The sequence below is a fragment of the Lissotriton helveticus genome, chromosome 7 (genome assembly GCF_964261635.1).
Source record: "Lissotriton helveticus chromosome 7, aLisHel1.1, whole genome shotgun sequence".
NCBI classification, from domain to species: Eukaryota; Metazoa; Chordata; class Amphibia; order Caudata; family Salamandridae; genus Lissotriton; species Lissotriton helveticus.
In genome coordinates this window covers 403,259,019-403,281,307 of record NC_136068.1, presented here as the reverse complement: position 1 = coordinate 403,281,307, position 22,289 = coordinate 403,259,019, and the positions used below count along the sequence as shown (strand labels likewise).

General features: G+C 43.5%; 1 protein-coding gene across 1 annotated transcript in view; it reads left to right on the top strand.

The window, feature by feature from the left end:
- Positions 1-22,289, top strand: part of LOC144766785 (dynein axonemal intermediate chain 4-like) — a 335,338-nt gene that overhangs the window by 67,383 nt on the left and 245,666 nt on the right. Inside the window, exons 2-5 of the mRNA XM_078650516.1 lie at positions 17,108-17,276; positions 17,529-17,613; positions 17,711-17,846; positions 19,223-19,412. Of these exons, the coding sequence (XP_078506642.1) occupies positions 17,122-17,276; positions 17,529-17,613; positions 17,711-17,846; positions 19,223-19,412 (566 nt within the window). The 5' untranslated portion in view covers positions 17,108-17,121. The remainder of the gene's footprint in view (positions 1-17,107; positions 17,277-17,528; positions 17,614-17,710; positions 17,847-19,222; positions 19,413-22,289) is intronic.

The following is a 22,289-nucleotide window of genomic DNA, read 5'->3' as shown; positions in this document are numbered from 1 at the left end:
ACATACACTGCACCCTGCCCAAAGGGGTATCTTGGGCCTTCCCTAGGGGTGACCAATGTGTACAGAAAGGGAAGGGATAGGCCTGGCCAGTGGGGACACTGACCAGGAGGACATGGCAGTTCACAGACTGCACACAGGCACTGCGGTGGCAGGCCTGAGACACCATTTTAGGGCTACTCATGTGGGCGGCACAATCAGTGCTGCAGGCCCACTAGTAGTATTTGTTATCACAGCCCTGGCACGCTCAGTGCACTTTACTAGGGACTTTGTGGTGACACAAATATGCCAATCATGAATAACCAATCATAATACCAATTTACACAGGGAGCACTTGCACTTTGACACTGACCCGCAGTGGCAAAGTGCCCAAAGCATCTAAACCAGCAAAGACGAAATCCAGCACAGCATCAAAAATACAGGAGGTAGAGGCAAAAAGATAGGAAGAAACCACGCCAAAGATGCCAGGTCTAACACTTACCATCCTTCCGATGCTACAGCACTTGGACCAGAAAGGCCCGACCTCCCATCCCAAGGAATACAGGCGAATAATGGTATTTATTCTGGGGTTTCTTTATTACACAATGAAAGAGTGACAAAAGAAAGAAATCACTACTATGTCACGCTAGACCTTCTTCACATCAATCCCCAAGCAATTGCTAATGCAATTAGAATACACATATGTAGAGCTCATATGTAGATCAGCATATAACCTGAAAATAGGAGACAATAGTTAGATAAGAACAGTTAGGAAATAAGAGTTTGTGGAACACCTCACCAAGTTTCTACACATCCCGCTTCCACTTTGCCAGAGGGGAGTCCGTTTCTCCAGCCGAATCAGGATTCTCTGCTCCAACGTCACAGCTACGCGTCTGTACTGTGATGAACTACCAGTGGTCGAGACTCGAACGCCTCCTTAAGTACAAGTGAAAACGTTGGTCGAAGCTTCTAGCAAGTCTCACCCACTGTTCCCATCAGATTCCTGTACCACCCTGCGCCAAGGTCACAGCTTCAGCTAGCTAGGCGTCTGTTATGACTTCGAGGCAGAGTGAGCACATTCTTCAGACAAAAACCCGTTCCTACTAGTAAACGAAGTGCAAAAAACAAGTGAGAAGTAAAACATGACTCCCCACCCAGAAAGGCTTTAGAAGATGGCGACAGCTTAGAAAATGAAGTCGCTCAAGCATAGGCCACTATTCCCGCAAAGACCCTGAATTAGTATGCAAGATGGCATTAGAGTATGCCAAAGCCAAGAGGTAAGCCCTGCCTTTAAGCAAGATATAGTCAGACACAGAAAAAACATTATTGAGTCCTGTTTACAGCCAATCTATATTATGCAGACCTGCATAGCACCATATTAGAGCAAAATATACTGAGATGGTAGTGGGCAATGGTAATAATCGAGCCAATTATCCATAAAAATGGCTCAATCACTACATTCCACCCATGACCATTGTCCAATTCCAGCGAATGTATATAAACATTAAACAGGACGCGAATAAGTACTAGAATAATAGGAAACATAACTAACAGATCTTGATAAAGTACCAGGCCGAAACATATTCAAAAGATTGGGTACACATTGGCTGCAGCAACGTATAGCAATAAGAAAAGAGAGTGCACCACCCAAAAAAGAACGAAGAAAATTAAAATCAGGCAACCACCCAAAAAGCCAATCAAACCACCCGTGTTACAAATTTTGACGAACTCCCATGGACAAATTATGCAGACCATTAATGTGGGACTGAATAGATCTTGAATGATCCGATAGGTTAAAACAACAAAGACCCTCAAAGTCAGAGCACCCATGATCATGCTTCCTAAGAAGATAATCAATGGCAGCTCTATTTTGCAAAATAGCTTGGCGTTCACCCTGTGCATCTAATTAAAATTCTGATAAAGCAGTTGAAGTGTGATTGATAGATTTGACTATGAGACGCGCTAATTTACTAATAGCTTTAGAATTATAAATAGAGAGCCCTGGAGTTCCCACAATTGAAGCAGCTAAGCTAACATATGTCGTTTTAGAGAGTAAATTCAAATTAGATTCACAATGTACATCCAATGGAGGTGCCTCACGTACAGTCCGTGTTTGCATCGCCTTCCGTAATGTTATAAGTGGTCACGGTGAAAATCTGCGGCGGGTCAAGATCAGGCAACACTGTGCAGTAGGCACAATAGTCATATACTGACAGCCGACTCTTTACCGTGTCAATATCATCGTTGCTATCAATATTCGTAACGTTGAAAGTCTTAAGTAGGACTGTTGTCGGAGTTGGAACTGAAACAAGGCATGTAGACAGAATATCATGAACACTTCTCCTATTAGACATGCAGAAATAGGAGCTACGAAGAAGTTTATTGGCCAGATTTTCCCAGATGTTTGTTGAATCAAAAAGGATCAAATCCGTCCTGCGCTCTCTGATGATCGTCTCGCTCTTGATCCTCCACGGCCCATCTCGGCCCCAAACGCACCATGCCGAAAGGAGTCCAGCGACGACACATCCCGCAACGACAATCCATCCAATGATCTAAAGAAAACCAGTCAAAAACAGGGATTATTCATTCTCGAAGGTAACATTTGTCTGCGGGAACGTGGTCCCACTTTTCCTGTCCAGGTTGCATAACCAGTATCGTGTTATCACTGCCCGTGGCAATTATTTCAGCTTGTTCAGGGGGTCGATTAGGCGACTGTACCCACACTCTGGCTCCTGGGTTTTTATCAGTTGAGCCAAAACCTCCTTCTCCACGTACAGTTAGGAGGGTTGGGGCAGTCCCTTTTCTCACCACCCCTCCAAGGACTGGCATTATGACCAACTGGGCAACTCGATCACCAGGTTGAACTGTCAAATCCATATCACCACTATTCAACAGTATAATTTTGATTTCACCTTGATAATTAGAATCGATCACACCGCCCAGCACCTGGATGCCTTTCAGCGCTAGTCCAGAGCGTGGAGCGATCAAAGCAAAGTGTCCTGTTGGTATTTGGACACCAATTCCAGTTTCGATGAGGACAATATCTCTTTGCTTTAATACATGAGATTTCAAAGTATATAAATCCAGACTAGCAGCTTCAGGAGGTGCTCTGTGTGGAGCCAAGGCTCCAGGAGTAATTTTCCAATAAACAATGGTAGCTACTGCTGTATGGGGTTGCACATTCACTGAAGGGGACAACATTCGCATAACGGGGGTCTCAGAATTATATACAGGTCTATTGTTAAGTATTTGTAAAGCATCAACTAGGTGAATTCTCCAATTATGCAAAGAACTATTAGACAGTTTTTTCAATTGATCTTTTAAAAGGCCGTTCATCCTCTCTATCAGAACTGCGGCCTGTGGGTAATAAGGAATATGAAAGACCCACTCAATATTGTGTTGAGCACAATATTCTTGCACCATCCTCCCTTTAAAATGTGTGGCATTGTCCGATTGAATTTGTAAAGGCACCCCATAATAAAGAGCAATCAAATCCAAAGTTTTCAGTGTATTTACCTGAGTAGCGCGTTTATAAGGGGATGCAACCAAATATCCGGAGTAGGTGTCTACAACTGTACATACATATTGACAACCTCTGCATATTGGCAAGGGACCTATGTAATCTATCTGCCAAATCTGTGCTGGTGACGTACCTCGATGTAACTGACCTCTCACTATTTGTGGTACCTCACCTTGTCGAGAATGTTGGCAAATAGGACATTGCAAAATTACTGTTTTAACTATGTTGTGAGAACGATGTATCCCTCTGTCTGCTGCCCACCTGCTAGTAATGTCCACACTTTTGATGAGCCCATCTTGCCTATCCAACCAAGTTAGAATCCTGCGTTTCCACCTCTGCCTCAGAGAACTTAGCATTTTCGTCTGCAATGAGGTTAAACAATCTATCAAGTGAATCACCAACAGAGTGTGCATCAACATGAAAAACAGTTACAGTACTTTGAGGAAGCATGTCCCACATTTCTTTCCACAATTCTTTTTCCCATCATTCTTTGGTATTTATAAATCAATTGTGAGCATGCCATGTGGGAAGCCAAGTCGCCAATCCATTAGCGGTCGACCAGGAGTCAGGGTAAATATGGCAAACTTCCGGTAATTCCTGTTTCAAGGCCTGATAAACAGCATAAAGTTCAGCAAACTGATTGCTCTTTCCTTCACCAGTTATATTCAATAATGTCTGGTAGCAGGGTTATAAGATACCGCCTTCCATAGACTCTTTGCTCCAACATACCTGGCTGACCCATCCGTAAACCATTCATGCTTCCTCTCCTCCACGGAGAGATCGCTAAACGGCTTACCCCACTTAACAGGGGATTCCTGTACTATAGGTACGTTGTACTCCACATCAGTCTCCTCTATTGGTGCCTGCGCCACCTGCTCATGCAACATCGCGGTTCCTTAGGACCCACTCGAGCCCTGTCCTGTATGTACCACTTCCACTTAATCACACTAGCTTACTGTGCGTGTGCAATTCTATCAGTTTTAGGAGAGCTCATAACCCATTGCATGATCGGAATCTCAGGTCTCAAATTAACATTATGTCCCACAGTTAATTGTTCGGTGTCTACTAAAGCCCAATAACATGCAAGTAGCTGTTTCTCAAAAGGTGTATAACGCTCACCAGTGTCGGGCAATTTTTTAGTCCAAAATCCTAGGGGTACTTTTGTCTTACCTTGTTTTTGCCATAAACTCCAATTTGCATATAAACCTTGTACAGTCACATTTAAATCGACATCACCATCACGTACTGGCCACAAATCCAAAGCATGCTGAATAGCCTCTTTCGCCAGCTCAAATGCAGTCTGCTGTGGCTCACCCCACTCAAACACGTTTTTCTTCCTAGTAATCTCGTACAAAGGGGCCAACATCTGACTCAAATGGGGAATGTGTTGTCTCCAAAACCCAAACAAGCCAATAAAGCTCTGAGTCTCTTTCCAGTTTCGGGGTACTTCAAATTCTGTAATTTTCTGTCTTAACTTGTGGAATTACCTCTCGTTTTCCCTGATGCCACTGAATACCTAGAAATTTCACACTCTGTGCTGGACCTTGCAATTTATCTGGAGTAATCTCCCATCCTTTGCTTTGCAAATGAGTTACAATTTGGTCTAATTTTATCTGAACTTGCTCCTGTGTTTCACCTTGTATCAATATGTCATCAATATAATGACAGATTTGTACACCAGAAGTTATCGGTACCTCATCTAAATGTTCTGCCTTCAGCCGGTGACAAATTGTCGGACTGTGTAAATAGCCTTGTGGCAAACTTTGAAATGTCATTTGTCTGCCACCCCATGAAAAACGGAATTGTTCCTGACATTCAGGAGTTATAGGAATGGAAAATAAAGCATTGGCAATATCAATAATCGCGTACCAAGTCCCTGGATGTTTCTGAATTCTCGCAATTAAAGTAACAGTATCAGGGACAGCAACAGTCAAAGACAGTGTATGTTTGTTTAATTCGTGGTAATCAACTGTCATGCGCCATGAGTTATTGCTTTTGCGCACCAGCCACATGGGATTGTTCCATGCAGAAGTAATCGGAACCGCAACCCCGGCATTCATCAAGTCTTGGATAGTAGCACTGATCTCATCATGCCCACCTGGAATTCTGTACTGTTTCATTGAGATTACCTTAGTCGCCTGAGGCACCTTCACAGGAGGAATTTTCAAGCGACCTACTCTCACAGCATTAGCCGAGATATAGCATTTTGTTACAAAGTGGTAATACCCATCGTCTAAACATAATGTCATTCCTTTTAAAATGTCAATTCCAATAATATATTCAGAAAGGGGCACAACTAATACACTGTATTCTTTTCTTGGTATTTGTCCGATCATTAATTGAAGATTCGTTTGTACTGCTGGGGTCTCTTTACCACCTAATCCTGTAATTGTAAAATACTGTCCTCTAAATTTCTTGGGATTTCCATATATCAAAGTGGCCTCCGCTCCTGTATCTACTAGGGCTCGGGCCTGTTGCATGTTCCTATGTCTCCAGAAAATCTCTATGTCTACATAGGGTCTGTGTTCTTTACGAGTCCAATTCTGTACTGGAGCTAGACCTATTTCCTAGTCGTTTTTGTTCCTGTCCTGTGCCCAGGACAAATCAGGATATAAACTTTCGTAGTGTTTAGGAAGTACGTCTTCCTCATACACTCTCTCTTCGTAATATGAATTTCTCATATTCCTGCCACCCTGTGATCCTCGATCGGGAGATCTACCTCTCTCATTTCTCATTCTACGTTCTGGGGATTTACCTCTCTCGTTTCTCATTCTCCGTTCAGGAGATCTACCTCTCTCGTTTCTGCCCCTGCGTTCTGAGTATTCTTCCCTCCCATATCGTGTTCTATATACTGGGGATTCTTCCCTTCTTCCCCTGTATAACTCGTCATCACTTCCCTCTGAATGTCTCTGTTCAAGTTCTTGTTTATTAACTGTCCTACTCCCTTCCTTTCTATCCAAACCTCTTTTTCGATATATAGTCCATAACTTCGAGTAGGTTCCCCATCTATTTCTTCTTTCCTCACCCCGTCCTTTATTAGGGCTGTCAATAAATCTTGTCTAGTCAACCTGTTATTGTCTGTACGGACCTCAGATCTAGATGGTCTTTCCGTTTTCATCCATTCTCCCAGTTCGCCCAACTCACAAACTGCTTCAATCACTTGAGCTAATGTGTTTCCTGTTTGATTTATTAACAATGTCAACATTACCTGCTTATAAGCAGGAGAAGCTGTATGAATGATCTTATTTCTTACAGAAGTGTTAAGTAGTCCCTCCATTAGTCTGTGTGCAGTATCTAAGAAAATAGAGGTTTTCATTACCTCTTCCTTTAATCTCTGTGTCGCATCTCTCAACGTTTACCACGGCTTTTCATTTACTGGCCAATCTGATTCAGTCGGGTATTTGTGACTGCATCCGGCCACAGCCAATTGTAATAGGCTAATCTGATCGTTAAGCCCATAGTTCCTGAAATGTTCTTGAATCGTCGGGTCTGTGCTTATCGTACAAAATGTCAAGGCGTCTCCTTGGTCTAACATTACGCCTGCCGCACCCAAATCATAAATGCGGACCATCCATGTAAGCAAATTCTCACCAGGTCTCTGCCGAAACTTGTCCAAAATGTCATTAATTTCTTGTTGCGTAAAATCCTCCAAGCTATCTAAAGCTATTCCCTGGAGATGTTGTGGACCACCCTGTAACCTTCTCCGATGTATCGGCTATGCATGCACCTCTCTACTCTCTTCTGATTTATTTTCATTCTCAGTCTTTATAGGCTCTGTCTTTCTGCTCTCTTCCTCCCCCGAACTTTAAAACTCTGAAGAATCCCAAATATTTCCATCCCACTTCTCGGGGTCCCATTCAAGCAGTGCTTTTGCAAAGACTAAGTGTACTTTCCTTTTACTAACTCTCCCTCGCTTGTTCCTGTACTTGTATTTTGCAATACGCACTTCAGCCCTTTCCGATACGGTCTGATAATTCTCGATCTTGTCCAACAGTAATTTATTTTGACATGTTAACAACGTAGTGGCATTCTTTGCTTCAACATACTGTTCTTCCAATTCTTTACACTCACTTTGTAACTTCACATATTTCTCATGTACTATTCTATAGGCATTTAGCAAAACCCATCCTCTCCGTCCTAATAAAGGAAGCTCTTCTCCTCTTGTTACCAGCACTTTCTGCAAGCATGAAACCACTTGAGCCGGTTCGGCTTCAGACAAACACGCATTCCAGTTTTCACTCAAACTAGCAGAATTAGCCCATTCATGAGCCAGCACTCCATGCGGAGTCGATTCTCATCCAGGAATTTCCATTGACAATTGCAGGTCAACCTTTGTTTTCCTAGAAACATAATTTCCTCTTTTCCCCTATAATCCACCTCTTCGATCCTGTGAGTCACGACGCCAAGATGTAATGACCTGATAATTCTGCCAAGCACGTGGGCATACTTACCTTATCCCTTCTCAGGACCCAAAAGAATAAAACACTTCACAATACTTACCCAAGAAAGGAATAATACTAATAATTACCTAGAATATATGGCTATTGCAGAGGAGCTTGCAAACAACAATAACAACGCAAGTAACAACAATACCAGTGGCGACAACAACGCAAATAACCCTGGAAAAACAACGCAACAAGGCCACTCGGTAAACCAACGCAACAAAGCCCACCCAGGTGGGACTGTATAAACAACGCATACCCCTCCTGTTGGACTTGGCCCTTCTGGCAGGTTCACCCCTAAACTTTTTGCTTTTAATTGTGACCTGCGCACTTTACCACTGTGTCCCAGTCTAAAGTGCGTTCACGTGGTGAGGTTGGCCTGCCCTCCCATAGGAATGCATGGGGAATGTATGTGTCCAAGGTAGTTCCTGATGCGTGGGGAGTGCAGGCTCGAGTTTGGTATGTGCGGACTCGTGAGAATGAATGCTGCGCGATGATGCATGCGGCGTTAATGTGTCTAGTGTGGAAGTGCCACTTCTAGAAGTTCACTATAACTGTAAAGGGTATGGCTCTGATCAGTAAGGCTGAGCCCAGATAAATATATCTGTATTGGAATTTTGGGATTGTTGTTATAGTTATACTTCTAGAAGTTAGCATGTCTGCGTAATAAAGGTGCAGAGACTGTCTGGCTTGTGATTGGCTGAAGCTGGCTGGTGTGCCTGGCTCCAGGAGTCAGGATGGGTCTGCCCTGGTGGTGTATAGAGAGATTGACAGCCAGATGGGTGGGAGGAGGCACGCTGGTGCCAGGCTCAGTTCCTACAGCTGCCCAGCACTTAGTGGGCAGCTGCTTCGTTTAGGCCCTTGCGATTCTTCTTTGGCTGCCTGCGCAGCCAGCCCAGACATTCTGGACATTGGGCCTGTAAGCCCCTGAGAGGCCAGGTTGGCCTGGGGTCAGTTCTGTGTACTTTTTGGTGCAAATGTGATACTTGCCTAATGTGATTTATGCAATGCTTTATGCCTATACCTCTACATGTGTTTTTCCTGCCTAGGAGGTTGTTTTACCTAGTATAGTTATACTAGTGAGTTCATGGTGCCCTGCGTGATATAAGCCTAAGTTGTTTAGGATTGCGTAGGGTGTACTTACCTTTTACCAGTAGTTACTGGTTGTGTGCTACATTTGCTATTTGGTGCTACAATTATCCTATGTTCTAAGTGCTATTCCTACAAAGTGCTATTTCTACTAAGTGCTAGTTCTACCAAGTACTTATTCCTGACAGTGGTCCACGAGGCCCTGTCCCGTGTACATAATCCCCAGTATATTCTGTCCGTGCCAGGGGCACATTGTAAAGTGTGTGTTTATTATCTAATGTGTTTAGTATAATACAAAGGCTATTTTTATATATAACCTTGTGTGGAGTTTCCTTTGTGGTGGGCCTTGGGTGTGGCTGCTGGGTGCGCGCGCAAACGCTTTACACATCGCCTTCGAGATAAGCCTGACTGCTCGTGCCAAGCTACCAAGGGGGTGAGCAGGCGTTATCTTTGGCGAATGACATCCTTGCCCTGACTAGAGTGGTGGTTTCTGCCTGGCTTTGGCACAAGACTTAGCCAACCAGAAATCGCCATTTCTAACATTGGCGGGTCCTTGCCCTGACTAGAGTGGTGGTTTCTGCCTGGCTTTGGCCAAGCCTTAGCCAAATAGAAATCGCCATTTCTAACACCTCCTAACAATGCCTTGGGTGGATTACTTACTGGTTTTCGTTTCCTTGGATAAGAACGGAGCCCAACCTTCAACAACTACCTGCAGGAAGGGAAACTTACCATCCTTCCGATGCTACAGCACTTGGACCAGAAAGGCCCGACGTCCCATCCCAAGGAATACAGGCGATTAATGGTATTTATTCTGGGGTTTCTTTATTACACAATGATAGAAGGACAAACGAAAGAAATCACTACTATGTCATGATAGACCTTCTTCACATCATTCCGTAAGCAATTGCTAATGGAATTAGAATACACATATGTAGAGCTCATATGTAAATCAGCATATAACCTGAAAATAGGCGACAATAGTTAGATAAGAACAGTTAGGAAATAAGAATTTGTGGATCACCTCACCAAGTTTCTACACATCCCGCTTCCACTTTGCCAGAGGGGAGTCCGTTTCTCCAGCCGAATCAGGATTCTCTGCTCCAACGTCACAGCTACGCGTCTGTACTGTGATGAACTACCAGTGGTCGAGACTCGAACGCCTCCTTAAGTACAAGTGAAAACGTTGGTCGAAGCTTCTAGCAAGTCTCACCCACTGTTCCCATCAGATTCCTGTACCACCCTGCGCCAAGGTCACAGCTTCAGCTAGCTAGGCGTCTGTTATGACTTCGAGGCAGAGTGAGCACATTCTTCTGGCAAAAACCCATTCCTACTAGTATACGAAGTGCGAAAAAGAAGTGAGAAGTAAAACATAACTCTCCACCAATGTTCCCTCTAATTTTTTTCCTCTGTGTGCGGCAGTGTAAGGTCTCTGTGCGCTGCAGCCCAGGCTATGTGCGCCGGGAAACAGACCGCGTGTGTGGGTGCAGCCTCAAATACCACTCCACATTTTTGCTTAAATAAGTGAAAGGGCGGTGCATTTCCACACCTGTATCACCACATGAAGTGTCTAAAGGCAGGTGTTCAAATTAGATACACACACCATGACGTGAATTGGTTACACAGGCAAGTACACTTCGGGTTTAGAAAAGCACAGGACTCCAACGATGGTACCTTAAGATTTTACTAAAGATCCTCAACTGGAGCACAGTTCATAGTGTGGGAAAATGTTGGGAGCCTTTACAAGACCACATATATACAATACACATGGATATGGCAGTAGATGAATCTGGATGTGAGCGGCTTGGAGAAGTCTTTAAATACACAAAGGGCAAGCACTGGGTCTAGCCTCACAATGACCCCGGCGCCTTTTCTTATTTTCTGGCTCCTGAAACTACTGAGCTTAAACACGGAGTTGCATAAAACCGTGTTCCAATACTGCCCACGCATTGGCTTGCAATGCCAAAGGAGTGTGTAGTAATTACAAGTTGACCGACCCAGCATCACCCAGCTTGTCAATGAGGTGCCTTACACATAAGTTAGAACACCCTTTTAAGCAATAATACAGTAAATTACATTTGACACAATTCTGTCCCGAGTCCCTATCAGGAAAGTGTATTTGATGTGCTTGATCCCATTAAAATGGAAGAGGTTGAAAGAGAGGCGGATTTCAGAAAGGAAACCGTCTCTTGTGATTTAATGTAGTTCTCTGCTCATATTAGTTTGTTTTGCTTAATTCTGACTCTTCTTGAATCTGAACATTAGAGCGATAAAAGGTCCACACCTTTCAATTGCTGTCTAGTGCCAGTGATCACTCATGTTCAAGTGTCAGTAGTTGAACAGTGGTTATTGAAGGTAGATGTGAAGATGTCTTTTTCAAAGAAAATCCAGCAACACCATGTATTGCAAAGGAATTGGTCACTATTCGGTATGATTGAAGTGTTATGTATATGCCTTTTTAATTTCAGAACAATTTTATATGTAAAAAGGAAACATCATGAAATGCAATACAAGCTTTGTAAAGTATACCAAGGCAACACACACTAAAATCAGATGTGAAATCACAAGTTCTACAGTTTAAGGTGCCGTGCTAATAGGGATTAAAGACTTTGTTAATTAATTCATTGTTATATTGGTTATGGATCAAAATGTTGTTGGGAAGCAAAATATCAAGACGCATCAGACATAAGTATCAAAATGTCACACAAACACAAGGAAAATATGAAAATGTCACATAAGGAAAATGAAACTTGCCAGCTATCTTTTGCTGGAAAGAAAGCGTCACTCATAGTTGTTGAAATGTCACTAATAATTACACTGAAATCATGAAAAGGTCACACAGAGCAATGTGAAACCTTGACAGCTACGCATGTAATTTCTATATACGTTTCCCTCCTCTTTATGGCTTGATTTTGCTGGCGAGAAAGTGTTACTCACAGCCTTGCCAAGTACAACGCATCAGGTGTTAGACTAACACATTTCAGTGGTGGTGGTGGTCCGCACTGAAATGAAAATTCACGCACAATAGGTATAGCACCTGCCTCGGCTGTCAAGCCATAACAACGCTATACTGAAACTGGAGTGGCAGCACGCCTGTGCGCGAGCGCTGCTCCTGGTAGGCTTTGCGGGCTGCTAGCTACAATGTATTAGTTAAAATAGGAAGTAATCCTCATGGCTGCGTGAGCATTATGCAGGACCTGGCAACGCCAGAGCAGTGCTTACACAGCAGCGTGGTAATTTAAACATAATCATGAATGATCCCTGCCACCGCCAAGATCCAACCTCATGGATCCGCAGTGGTCGCTGGAGTCCAGAGCACGCACTGTGCTGCTGCTGAGTCTGAATGCAGCCCAGGTGGCACGTTTGCAGAGGGAGTAATTTGTTGTGGCCAGGAAGACTCTGCTTTCTATGATTTGAAAGAAGGCAAAGCTCTGGTAAAATAGGCTAGTCAGTGCTTGTTGGTAAGTGTGCTCACTTTTAAGATGCATGCATTTAATAAATATGATTACTTAAGCTCATGGTATTTAGAAAAAAAAGTGCCATGGAGTTGAAAACAATCCCGACTTCAGCATAATCAATAACTAATCACAAATGTATGATTTTTATTGATCCAGCTAGCTCTTTAGTGGGGTGATCAGTGCCCCAGTTGTACGCCGGCAGAGCCGGTATGCTACTGTTCAAACAGAAATCCTGAAACATTATATACACGCAGTGGCTAATTGTGTGTCCAAAGATATTGACACTCTAATTGAGGAGGTGCTCAGTATCTTGAAAAGTGGCAACCCCAGGGACGTTTACAATGATAGAGGGCTTATAGGGGGGAAGGTGGCAGAAATATTTAAGAGACAGCCAAATAAATTGAAACCTACTCTCTACAGGCCAAAGAGCACCAAACTCCCTCCAAATCATAAGAACAAACTGGGGATCTCCAAGTCATTTCAAATGTAGACTGTTTTAACAGGTTTAAAGTGCTTCAGCTGGACCCTCCTCCTGCAGTCTGTGCCACTCCAGTTCCATCTTGATATTACTTTGCATCACCCCAATCCTTCTACTCTTGAAGCGGCAGTCAACCTCATTAAACCTCTGAGGGATGAGGTAAATTAATTGAACAAGCTATACTTGGTGTAGCTGACTCTCTTGCAATATTGCAGTTGCTTATGTCTCCCCCTCACTGAACAATGGGGTTCCAGGTTCCATCACTCCGTTTCCTTCTGGAGATTCTACCCAACCTTTAGTTGACTTCCAAGACAAACATTGGGTGCACCACAAGGGGCTCAAAAGAAGTGCTAGGAATAATGAGGGCTCATACAGGAGCAATTTTAATATGTTTCTGACCCTGCCGCAGCCTTAGGAGTTGCTTATGCCAACAGAAACCGACTATGCTACTGCTCCTCGCACCTGCTCTGTGCCTCCAGCTGGCCTGCTCCCCATGCCGTGTTTGTTTAGCCACCCTATGTCCCAAAGGGCAACCTTCCCATCTAAAGATTTGAGCACTTGTATGCATCACTTTCATGTTAAAGATTCCCAAATTACTCCTTGGCTGCATTGAAAACAGGGATTCCTTGATAAACAAAGTCTTGCATTGTTACTCAATTGTTCATTCTGATATTGTGTATGCGAGATGTTTTCAATCACATGATACCCAATGGGATGTTACTGAGCTCAAACTTGCAACCCAGAGCTGGTAAATGGGCGAAATTGTATTATGTCAACGTACACTGCCCCCTCTAGGGTCAGAAATCTGTTTTAAGTTGAGGCTTGCAGTGGCTGGTAGGACTTCTTTCCATAGTGCAAGGTACATAGTGGGTCAGGAAAGGAGCGTTCCCCCTACCTATCCTCCTAACATTTATACTTTATTATTTTGACTGACTGCCCAGCTTACCTGCTTTCCCACTGGCAGCTAAACCACTCTCTTTGATATCGCTGGGCTGATTCTCGCTATGTTCACTATCTCTGATGATATAGGGAAGAATTCTTTAATTCACCGCTCCGAGGGCCAGTAATGCCATGCATGATTCAGTTCCCAACTCCTCCCAGAATTTCTCTAACCTTTTAAAGTTACTGAACTGGAACATATCTGGCATTAAATCAAAACTGGTAGATGGGAACTGGGGAGGGTTTATTCATGGCTTTCATATTTTCATTTTCAAAGAGAACTGGACAGTCAACAAGGCACAAGGGGCCAGATTCATCAAGCTTAAATCCGCTCGCAAAGGGCCAGATTCTGAGAATCTGGCCCTTTGCGAGCGGTATTTTTGCATTTGGAATGCATCATCCCAAATGCAAAAATCGCTAATTAAGAATTCGCTAAATTGCGATTCTTTGCATTTAAGGAATCTCAAATTTAGATTCCTTAAATGCAATGCATGAAAGTGAAAAAAATAGCGAATTCGCTATTAGGGCACGCAAATTACCATGAAGTACATCTTCGTGATAATTTGCAAAAACTTTGAAAAATGCACTAAAGTGAATTTTTCAAAGTTTCATGTTGCGCACACACATGCCCTAAGGGCATGTGTGTGCGCAACATATGTGCACATATCAATTTCAGGGGTGCAACAGGGTGTCCTTTGGACACCCCTGCACCCTTGAAATCGCAATCTCAATTTGCGAATCGCTAATTGCGATTAGCAAATTGAGATTGTCTTCCCATTCATTCCTATGGGCCCCTAGGCCCATAGGAATGAATGGGGAGATATTCCTTAATTGCGACTCGCAATTAAGGAATACTTTTGTAGTGATTTCTTGATGCATAGCATTTTGCTATTCCTTAATAGCGAATCGGTATTTTTCGCTATTAAGGAATAGCAAAATGTGTTCTTGATGAATCTGGGGGATAGACATGTCATGGAGGCAATACATTCTGCTGTAGGAAAGCCTTCTGGAAGTCTTATTGTTTGTATTAAAATAAGACTAGACAGCGTAGTCAAGGTGATCAGGACTGACTCCCTAGACCTGCTTGCCCCCAAAAATAACACAGAAGGTAGGGATTCCTTACCTATCGGTCAACACTATTTGTGCTAGTATTCTTGTTAATTTTAGCGCTGGTGTGCACTGCAATGAAAAAGAATACTATCTCAAAGGCCCTCCTTCAGCCACGCACTTGTAATAAAAGAAAAGCAGGGTCAAACAAGGCATGTGATTCTGAAAGCACACGTTGTGTTTGACCCTGTGTTCGTTTTGATAATAGTGCGTAGCTGAATGTCAGCCTCTGAGATAGTATTCTCTTGTTAATTGCAGCGCCTGTGTGCACTGCAATTAGCAAAACAAATTATTTCAAAGGCCCACACTCAGCCCCGCAGATTCCCACTACTAGCAAAGGAATGCAGAGTCAAACGCGACGTGTTCTTTCAGAATCATCTGAAAGAATACTTCGTGCTTTAGAGTGCCACATTTCTTTTCCTAATAGTGGAGCCAGCGGGGCAGATTGTGGGCCTTTGTAAAAGTGTTCAGGATAATTGCAGCGCACAATGGGGCTGCGATTAACATGAATACTTTTAAAAAGGCCCACAATCTGCCCCCCAGCTGTGCACTATTAAGAAAACAAGTACAGGCGCCACTTCTCCTGAACACGAGCCCACCCGAACCATTCAGGACATGAGGGAGTCGCTTTTCCGATGATCGGCTGTGTCCTCTCGCCTTTCGCGCCGCTCACATTTTAAAACCGGCGGCGCGAACGGTTTTAAGGGCTGTGTTGTGTATGTGCGCGCTGAAATTGGGGTACTGCGCGCTCGGGGAGACTTTTGTGAGCGCGCGCGCACCCGCGGACGTTCTAGGGAACAGTGCTCCCCACCCAGAAAGGCTTTAAAAGATGGCGACAGCTTAGAAAATGGAGTCGCTCAAGCATAGGCCACTATTCCCGCAAAGAGCCCGAATTAGTATGCAAGATGGCATTAGAGTATGCCAAAGCCAATAGGTAAACCCTGCCTTGAAGCAAGATATAGTCAGACACAGAAAAAACATTATCGAGTCCTAATTACAGCCAATCTATATTATGCTGACCTGCAGAGCACTATATTAGAGCAAAATATACTGAGATGGTAGTGGGCAATGGTCATAATCGAGCCAATTATCCATAAAAATGGCTCAATCACTACATTTGTCGACATAACTAACTCAGCCATGTGTTGAGTATAAGCTTTGCGAGAGCTCAAAAAGTGCAAAGCTAGCATTCTTTTCAGTGAAAGCCCACAAATGTATCCCAATCAAATCAGGTGACTAGGGGAACCAACATGTAGGTGGAGCTTAAGAGCCTCTCTCACTAGTACTCTGAAAGGTTTGTGTTTTTTACATCATATAAGTTCAGGTGACAGTGCACTGTCAAGCCAGACCTAAAATTAATCTTTAGATTAGTGAAGCCCTGGGCATCCCATGCTGCTCTCAAACACAAATTTGCAATCTCAAGTCTAAAGTATGTAATGGAAGGGGAGGGTGTTAGGACTGTAATACCTTCCTCATGGCTGCCCTCCTTCCGTTTGTGTTGCTGCAAGAGAGAGACAAATACCATACACTATCTAGTAGCTTACATCATTACAATATCATACATGCACCCCTGAAAGTTCAAGCTCAGGCAGTTGGAAAAATTAACAAAATGATCACATGTGCATCGAGAGCAAGCTCTTTTTTTGTGGAAGAACACAACTTCTGCCTAATCAAAACACGTACTTCTGCCTACCAACATGTGGGTGGAGCCAAACCACCTCTCTAGTGATTCTCAGAATTGTCTGCGGACAGCTGCCCTGAGGCCATTGGCATTTCACTCTCTCCTAGTGGAGTCTGCGATACTTGTTATGAAAATTGTCTATCTGCTCCTGAATTGGGTAGGCCACAGATAACTGACCTGGCATTATATCAGAAGATGTTGTTTTTTAAAGTTTGAACGGAACTCTTGTGTGGTCTAATTGTTTACCGCCTCAGTCTAGCAAATGGAGTGATTTTGAAAGCATGTAAAGGCTTTTAGGAGGCAAGAATGGAGCAACAAACTGACTATATATATCTGCATAGCAGTGACTGGTTGTAGGTTTAGGGCCTTGGTATCTCTGAGCCATAACCAGTGTTTTTTCTTGTACTCTGAATTTGGCAGTTGATCCAATAGCAATGTACAGCCTGTTTGTGGCCCCCCGTCGTCTAGTGCCAAGTCGCTACTTTCAACACAGTTCACCATGGGACAGCTATGCATCTGAAGACTCTGAATATTCCCCACCTGCTCCAGAACCATCCGTCCAGGGGGACCTGCGGATCATTAAAATCATGTAGGTATTGTTGATGTGTGTTGTATGGCTGCACAACAAAGTCATATTGTGGTTTCCGTATAGTAGACCCCAGCTTTTGAGTCTCGCGCCACCTTGGAGCTAGCTTCCTTTGGTGGTGGTGCTCATATTAAGGTTGGCATGCCTGCAGACTATTCATTTTCGCAGCTGAGCTATTCATGTTTTCTGTGGCCCTGATTTCCTGAACACATTTTTTTTTTTGTCCTTTGCAAATTCCCCTGCTTGCTGATTCAGAGACTGTGGAGGGGAAACAATGTACTGCCAGTTCAACAAGCAAGGCACCCTGCTGGCTGTCGGACTTATCAATGGTGTCATCAAGGTAAAAAATGCTCATGTACTCGATGTTGTCTTTTCCTGATATGGCCTCAACAACTTTGCAGTGGTCCTTTAATGCCTTCTTTCTTATTCTTGCTTAGGTATACTTGGTGAGCGAGGGATCATGTGTGCATATGCTGAGTGACAGTAAAGCTATGGATGCATCACTGCCTGTCACAAGCCTGCGCTTCTACCCACAGAGCTCTACTTCCACCGGAGACCTGCTTCTGGCCACATGTAAGACAGACATTGAGCGATGGCACAAAGCCACTAGGCATGGAAGGAATAACAGGGTACAGATTCGGCCTTGACCACCGGAGGGAAGAGCGAAGGAAACTAGAGTATATATAACACACTACTTCGAGGCAGACACTTCTCTAGCCTTCCACATAAGGGAAGAGTGAAGAAAATTGGAAGGCACAATGCAAAAATATCTAAACCCATGTGCTGCAGAATCGGAACTGAATGAATAGGCGGCCATTCTGTCAAACTGTACCTTTGATAGGAGATATATGGCCATGCACACAATTCCCTGGTTGGTTTCTCAAATCATTAGCAGGCTGATCATTACTTTTTACATTCTCTCTCGCTCTCTCTCTCTCTCTCTCTCTCTCTCTCTCTCTCTCTCTCTCTCTCACACACACACTTGACAATCTCACAGGATTTCTCTCCAATTCCCTGTTAACCTTTGGCTCTTTGTTATGACTAGAGGGAAGTTAAGTATGAGGGGTCAGCAAGGCTTTACCTGATTTCTGCCTCTAGTTGGGGCTTTTTCTTCCCGCTTGTTTATTCACATTTGCATGCCAAGCTCTTCGAAGCTGCGAACCAGACATGGCTATGAAGGAAATCAAAGTAAATACATGTGCGGAGGAGAGCAATTATCGCAGGTAGTAGGTAGAAATCTGAGGCCAAATGAGAAAACTTGCTGAACAATATATGGTTAAGATTGTAAACATTTTATAGTAGGCTCAGTAATGGTTGTTTATTTAATCAGTTGTTTTGTGTAGCACTTGTTAGGTAGCTTATGGCTTCTTTGCTTCATTAATTACCTTACCCTCTTACTGCCTTAAAAAGTAGATTTCTTAGAGCACACTGGTGTCTTATTCAAAGAATCTGGAAGGGATCAGGGAAAATTATGCTTAATAGTAGCAACATTTGAAAATGATTTTAGAATGATCTGCATCTTCTTTTTGGTATCTTGCAAAAAGTGTTGCGAGAGCTATCTGGAAAAGCATTTAGCATAGTAAAGAGGAACATTCACGGATCCAGCTTGCTCAGGGTCTCGTGAGGAAGGAGCGAGCAGTGTGGGTGGTTGGGGGTAAAGAATGAGCAGAGGATTTACAAGTACAGACTTGAGCTATGTCAGTTGAAGGAGAAGAGAGAGGATCTGAAAGGGGGAAATGTGCCATGTGGGGGGTTGAGGTGTGTGGGGAGGAGGGGGGGGGGGGGTACTGAAACAGAACTTGGTCCAGTTGGAATAAAATGAGGTCAGCTGAGGAAAAGTAACTGGTAGCAGGCAGGCACAGTTTCAACCAGGGTCCTTACAGGAATAGAATGTTTGTGGGCTGGAAGGTGAATACCTGGCTCTGACCCAACCTTCCTCTCTTCATCAGATGCCAGTGGCCTGGTGAAGTTCTGGCACCTCTCCACACAGACTTGCCTGCAAACCATTTCTGAAGACCGACAGATCCTCACTGGAACATTTAATCCTTCTGGGACATGCTTCTTGACTGCAGGCTCCAGCGACGCCATCTATGTCTATGACACAGAAACCAAGGAGAGGATTAACACCTGCAGGCCCAGGTGAGTAACATGCAGCCCAGGGGAAGATCTCAGTCATAATCTTTCAGAGGAGGAGAGAGTCCTTAAAACTGTATATGAACTCCTATTGTAGCTTGGGAGTGCGTACTGCACATGAGGGCTCAACATGAATATGAAGGCTGCTCAAAGCATAGGAGAGATAAAGTATCAACATAAAGTACCAGACAGGTGTGCGAAGGCAGCAAAGTGGCACAAGTTAAAAGAGTAATGGGAGCAAGGCTCAAAAAGGAAGCAAAAGCTCTAAAGAGTTTAATCGACGAGAGAGTAGATATTGGAACAATATGCATTTAGTGTTCTGCATGACATAAGATTGAAGAAAGTAGGAAGTGAGATAAACGTGTAGTGAGTGAGAGGAGTGGGATGCATGACTCATAAGCAAACAGAGAACCTGCATTGTAGTTAGGACCAAGGGGCATGAAGTGTAGGTAAGGGAATGACTGATGAGTGCGGGGACAAGATACAAAAAGAATGAGAATGTGGAGTGAAGTCCAACATGACCGAGATAGAAAAACAAGGTACAAGACCATAGAGAGACCAGTCAAGGCATACGAAAAGTTTTAGAAAGGAGTTAAACCCAAGATAGAGGAGAGACAGTCAGAGCGTACCAAGGTGCAAGGAGAATGAGAAATATTTGTGAGGCAGAACAATGGAATCCAGTAACAAGAGTGAGAAAAAAAATGCACACAGTGGAATAGAGAGAGTATGTTGCAAAAACATGCAAGAAACTAGAGTGTGTCCCTGGGCAGATGATCAAGGGGAGTGAGTGCAAAGCTGACTATGAGAAAGAACAAGTCCCAGTTGGGTGATTTTTCCTCCTTAAACGGGCTGACTGTGATCAAAAGATCCATTGGAATTACTGAAACAGGCCAAAATGTGTAAGCATGTGTGTGCAATGTCTGGTATCCCCACACTCCGGAAACCCAGTGGGATCAAATAATTGGAGCCACTGACCCAGCTAACATTTTCTAGTAAGAGGAAAAATAAGTCTTTTTATAGAAATTACTCATAAAAAGAAAGCACAGGAACTGTATTCTCCTTGCAGAAAAATGTCTGGGTCACGGAGATAGAAACACCAGGAAGTGCATAGGGAATGGACATGGAGCTCTGGCATGATTAATAATTGCTAGCATTAGAGATGTGCTTTCTCTGTTAAGGTTTATACTTTCTCAGAGCACATTTATAGTGGATAATCCACAATCTAAGCTATATTTCCAAGGTAAAGACGAAATAGTGGCTTATGTCCCTTAAGTTATTTCCACCCCAATGTCAGCTCGCCAACTGAAGGAATGCTAGTCTGCCTGCGGAAGGTTCCTTTTCCTAAATGCCAGTATACACAGAAGAAATGACCCCTGTCAGGTCATGAGCTTGCACTCCATGTAAGGAACATTCTATTAATCTTCTTCGTACTGGCCCGGATTCCCTAAAATTGTTATATTATGTGTTTTACCCACTACTTCAAAGTTAGCGATACATTTCCCATCCTCTAGGACATCTAGGCAGCGGCCAACATATCTGATTTTAACGTGCCAACACACGCAAACATTGGTGTACTTCTATGTTAGGTTTTTCTTTAAACATAGAAGCCAGACTAATTGGCTTGGCTAATACTTATTTACATTGTGCAGAATGTAGTTCTATGTGGCACGTATGAAAAGTATCTGTCCCCTATAAGCTATAGGCCACAATAAGCCGTTATAAGATTAAAATAAATAAATAAATAAGCTGACGCTTCCCCAAAAGTTCGCATAAGCAAATCCATTACAGTCTCAGTGAAGTATAAAGAACAAGGGCAGAATGCACTTCCGGAAAAATAGAGGGATTGCAGCCCAGGGGAAAAAGCAGCAGACAAAGTGAGCAAGGCAAGAGTCTTGCTCAGACTCTACATCAGAATCAGAGATACCCTAAAGTAGTGGAAAGACACACAGCCTCGCCACAAACTTTAGCAATAAAAAAGAACAGCTAAATCTGACTAGGCCAGCATGGAGGAAGAACAGCCGTCGAGTCAGATTATGAGGGTGAGCCACATTTTATGAGGGCTTAAATAAGGGCATTATAAAGAAACATTTTCACTTATAAATTAAGTGAGATCTGTTGGCTGTGTCAGTGATTGTTTTCTTTCTTTCCCTTAGTTGATTTCATGACTTGTAAAATGGGTAATTATTTTTGATTTCTTTTGAATAAAGTATTATTGCACTGTCATTTCAAAGAAGAATTAACAAATAAATTGCTAGTTTAAAGCATGTGCTTTTAACCTTTACTGCAGACAGTTATGTGCTGCCACTCCCGCTCCTATTCCAGCAGCATGGTGTATTTGGGTGCTTCCACTGTTCCATCATTTTGTGACACGTTAGCTCTCTTGTTGTTTATTACAACCCAAGAGTACTTCAATAGGCCGTCGCTCCCTCTGCATTGGAGGCCCTTTTGGTGTTATTCCAGCAACAGCTCTGATTGGACACCTCTGAACAAATTTCTGGAGTTTGAAAATTTGCTGGTTTTAGGATTTTGTCCCTCCCGGAAGAAGATGCAGTTTTATGGTTTGAGACTGACAGGAATTCATCTGCCATATGACTTATGGTCCAGAAGCCCACCCCATTTGTTTATTGCCAGTGTGCTCGATGCAAGTGCTGTACAACCGAGCACCCTGTTTTGGGAAACGCACATGCCCAGACTGTGCTTTGATTGACTGTCCTCTGACAGGTAAGCTGTGCCCTGACTTGTTGAAAAAAGTCTTGTAAATGTTCACCCGTTGTCTTCTGCTCTCTGAGTCTGTATCTCTTACTGCCGCCCGTTAATCAACAAAGCTAGCGTGAAGGTCCTGTTAACTTGCTCCCTCCTGGAGTTGGTGGCCTAAAGCGGGGT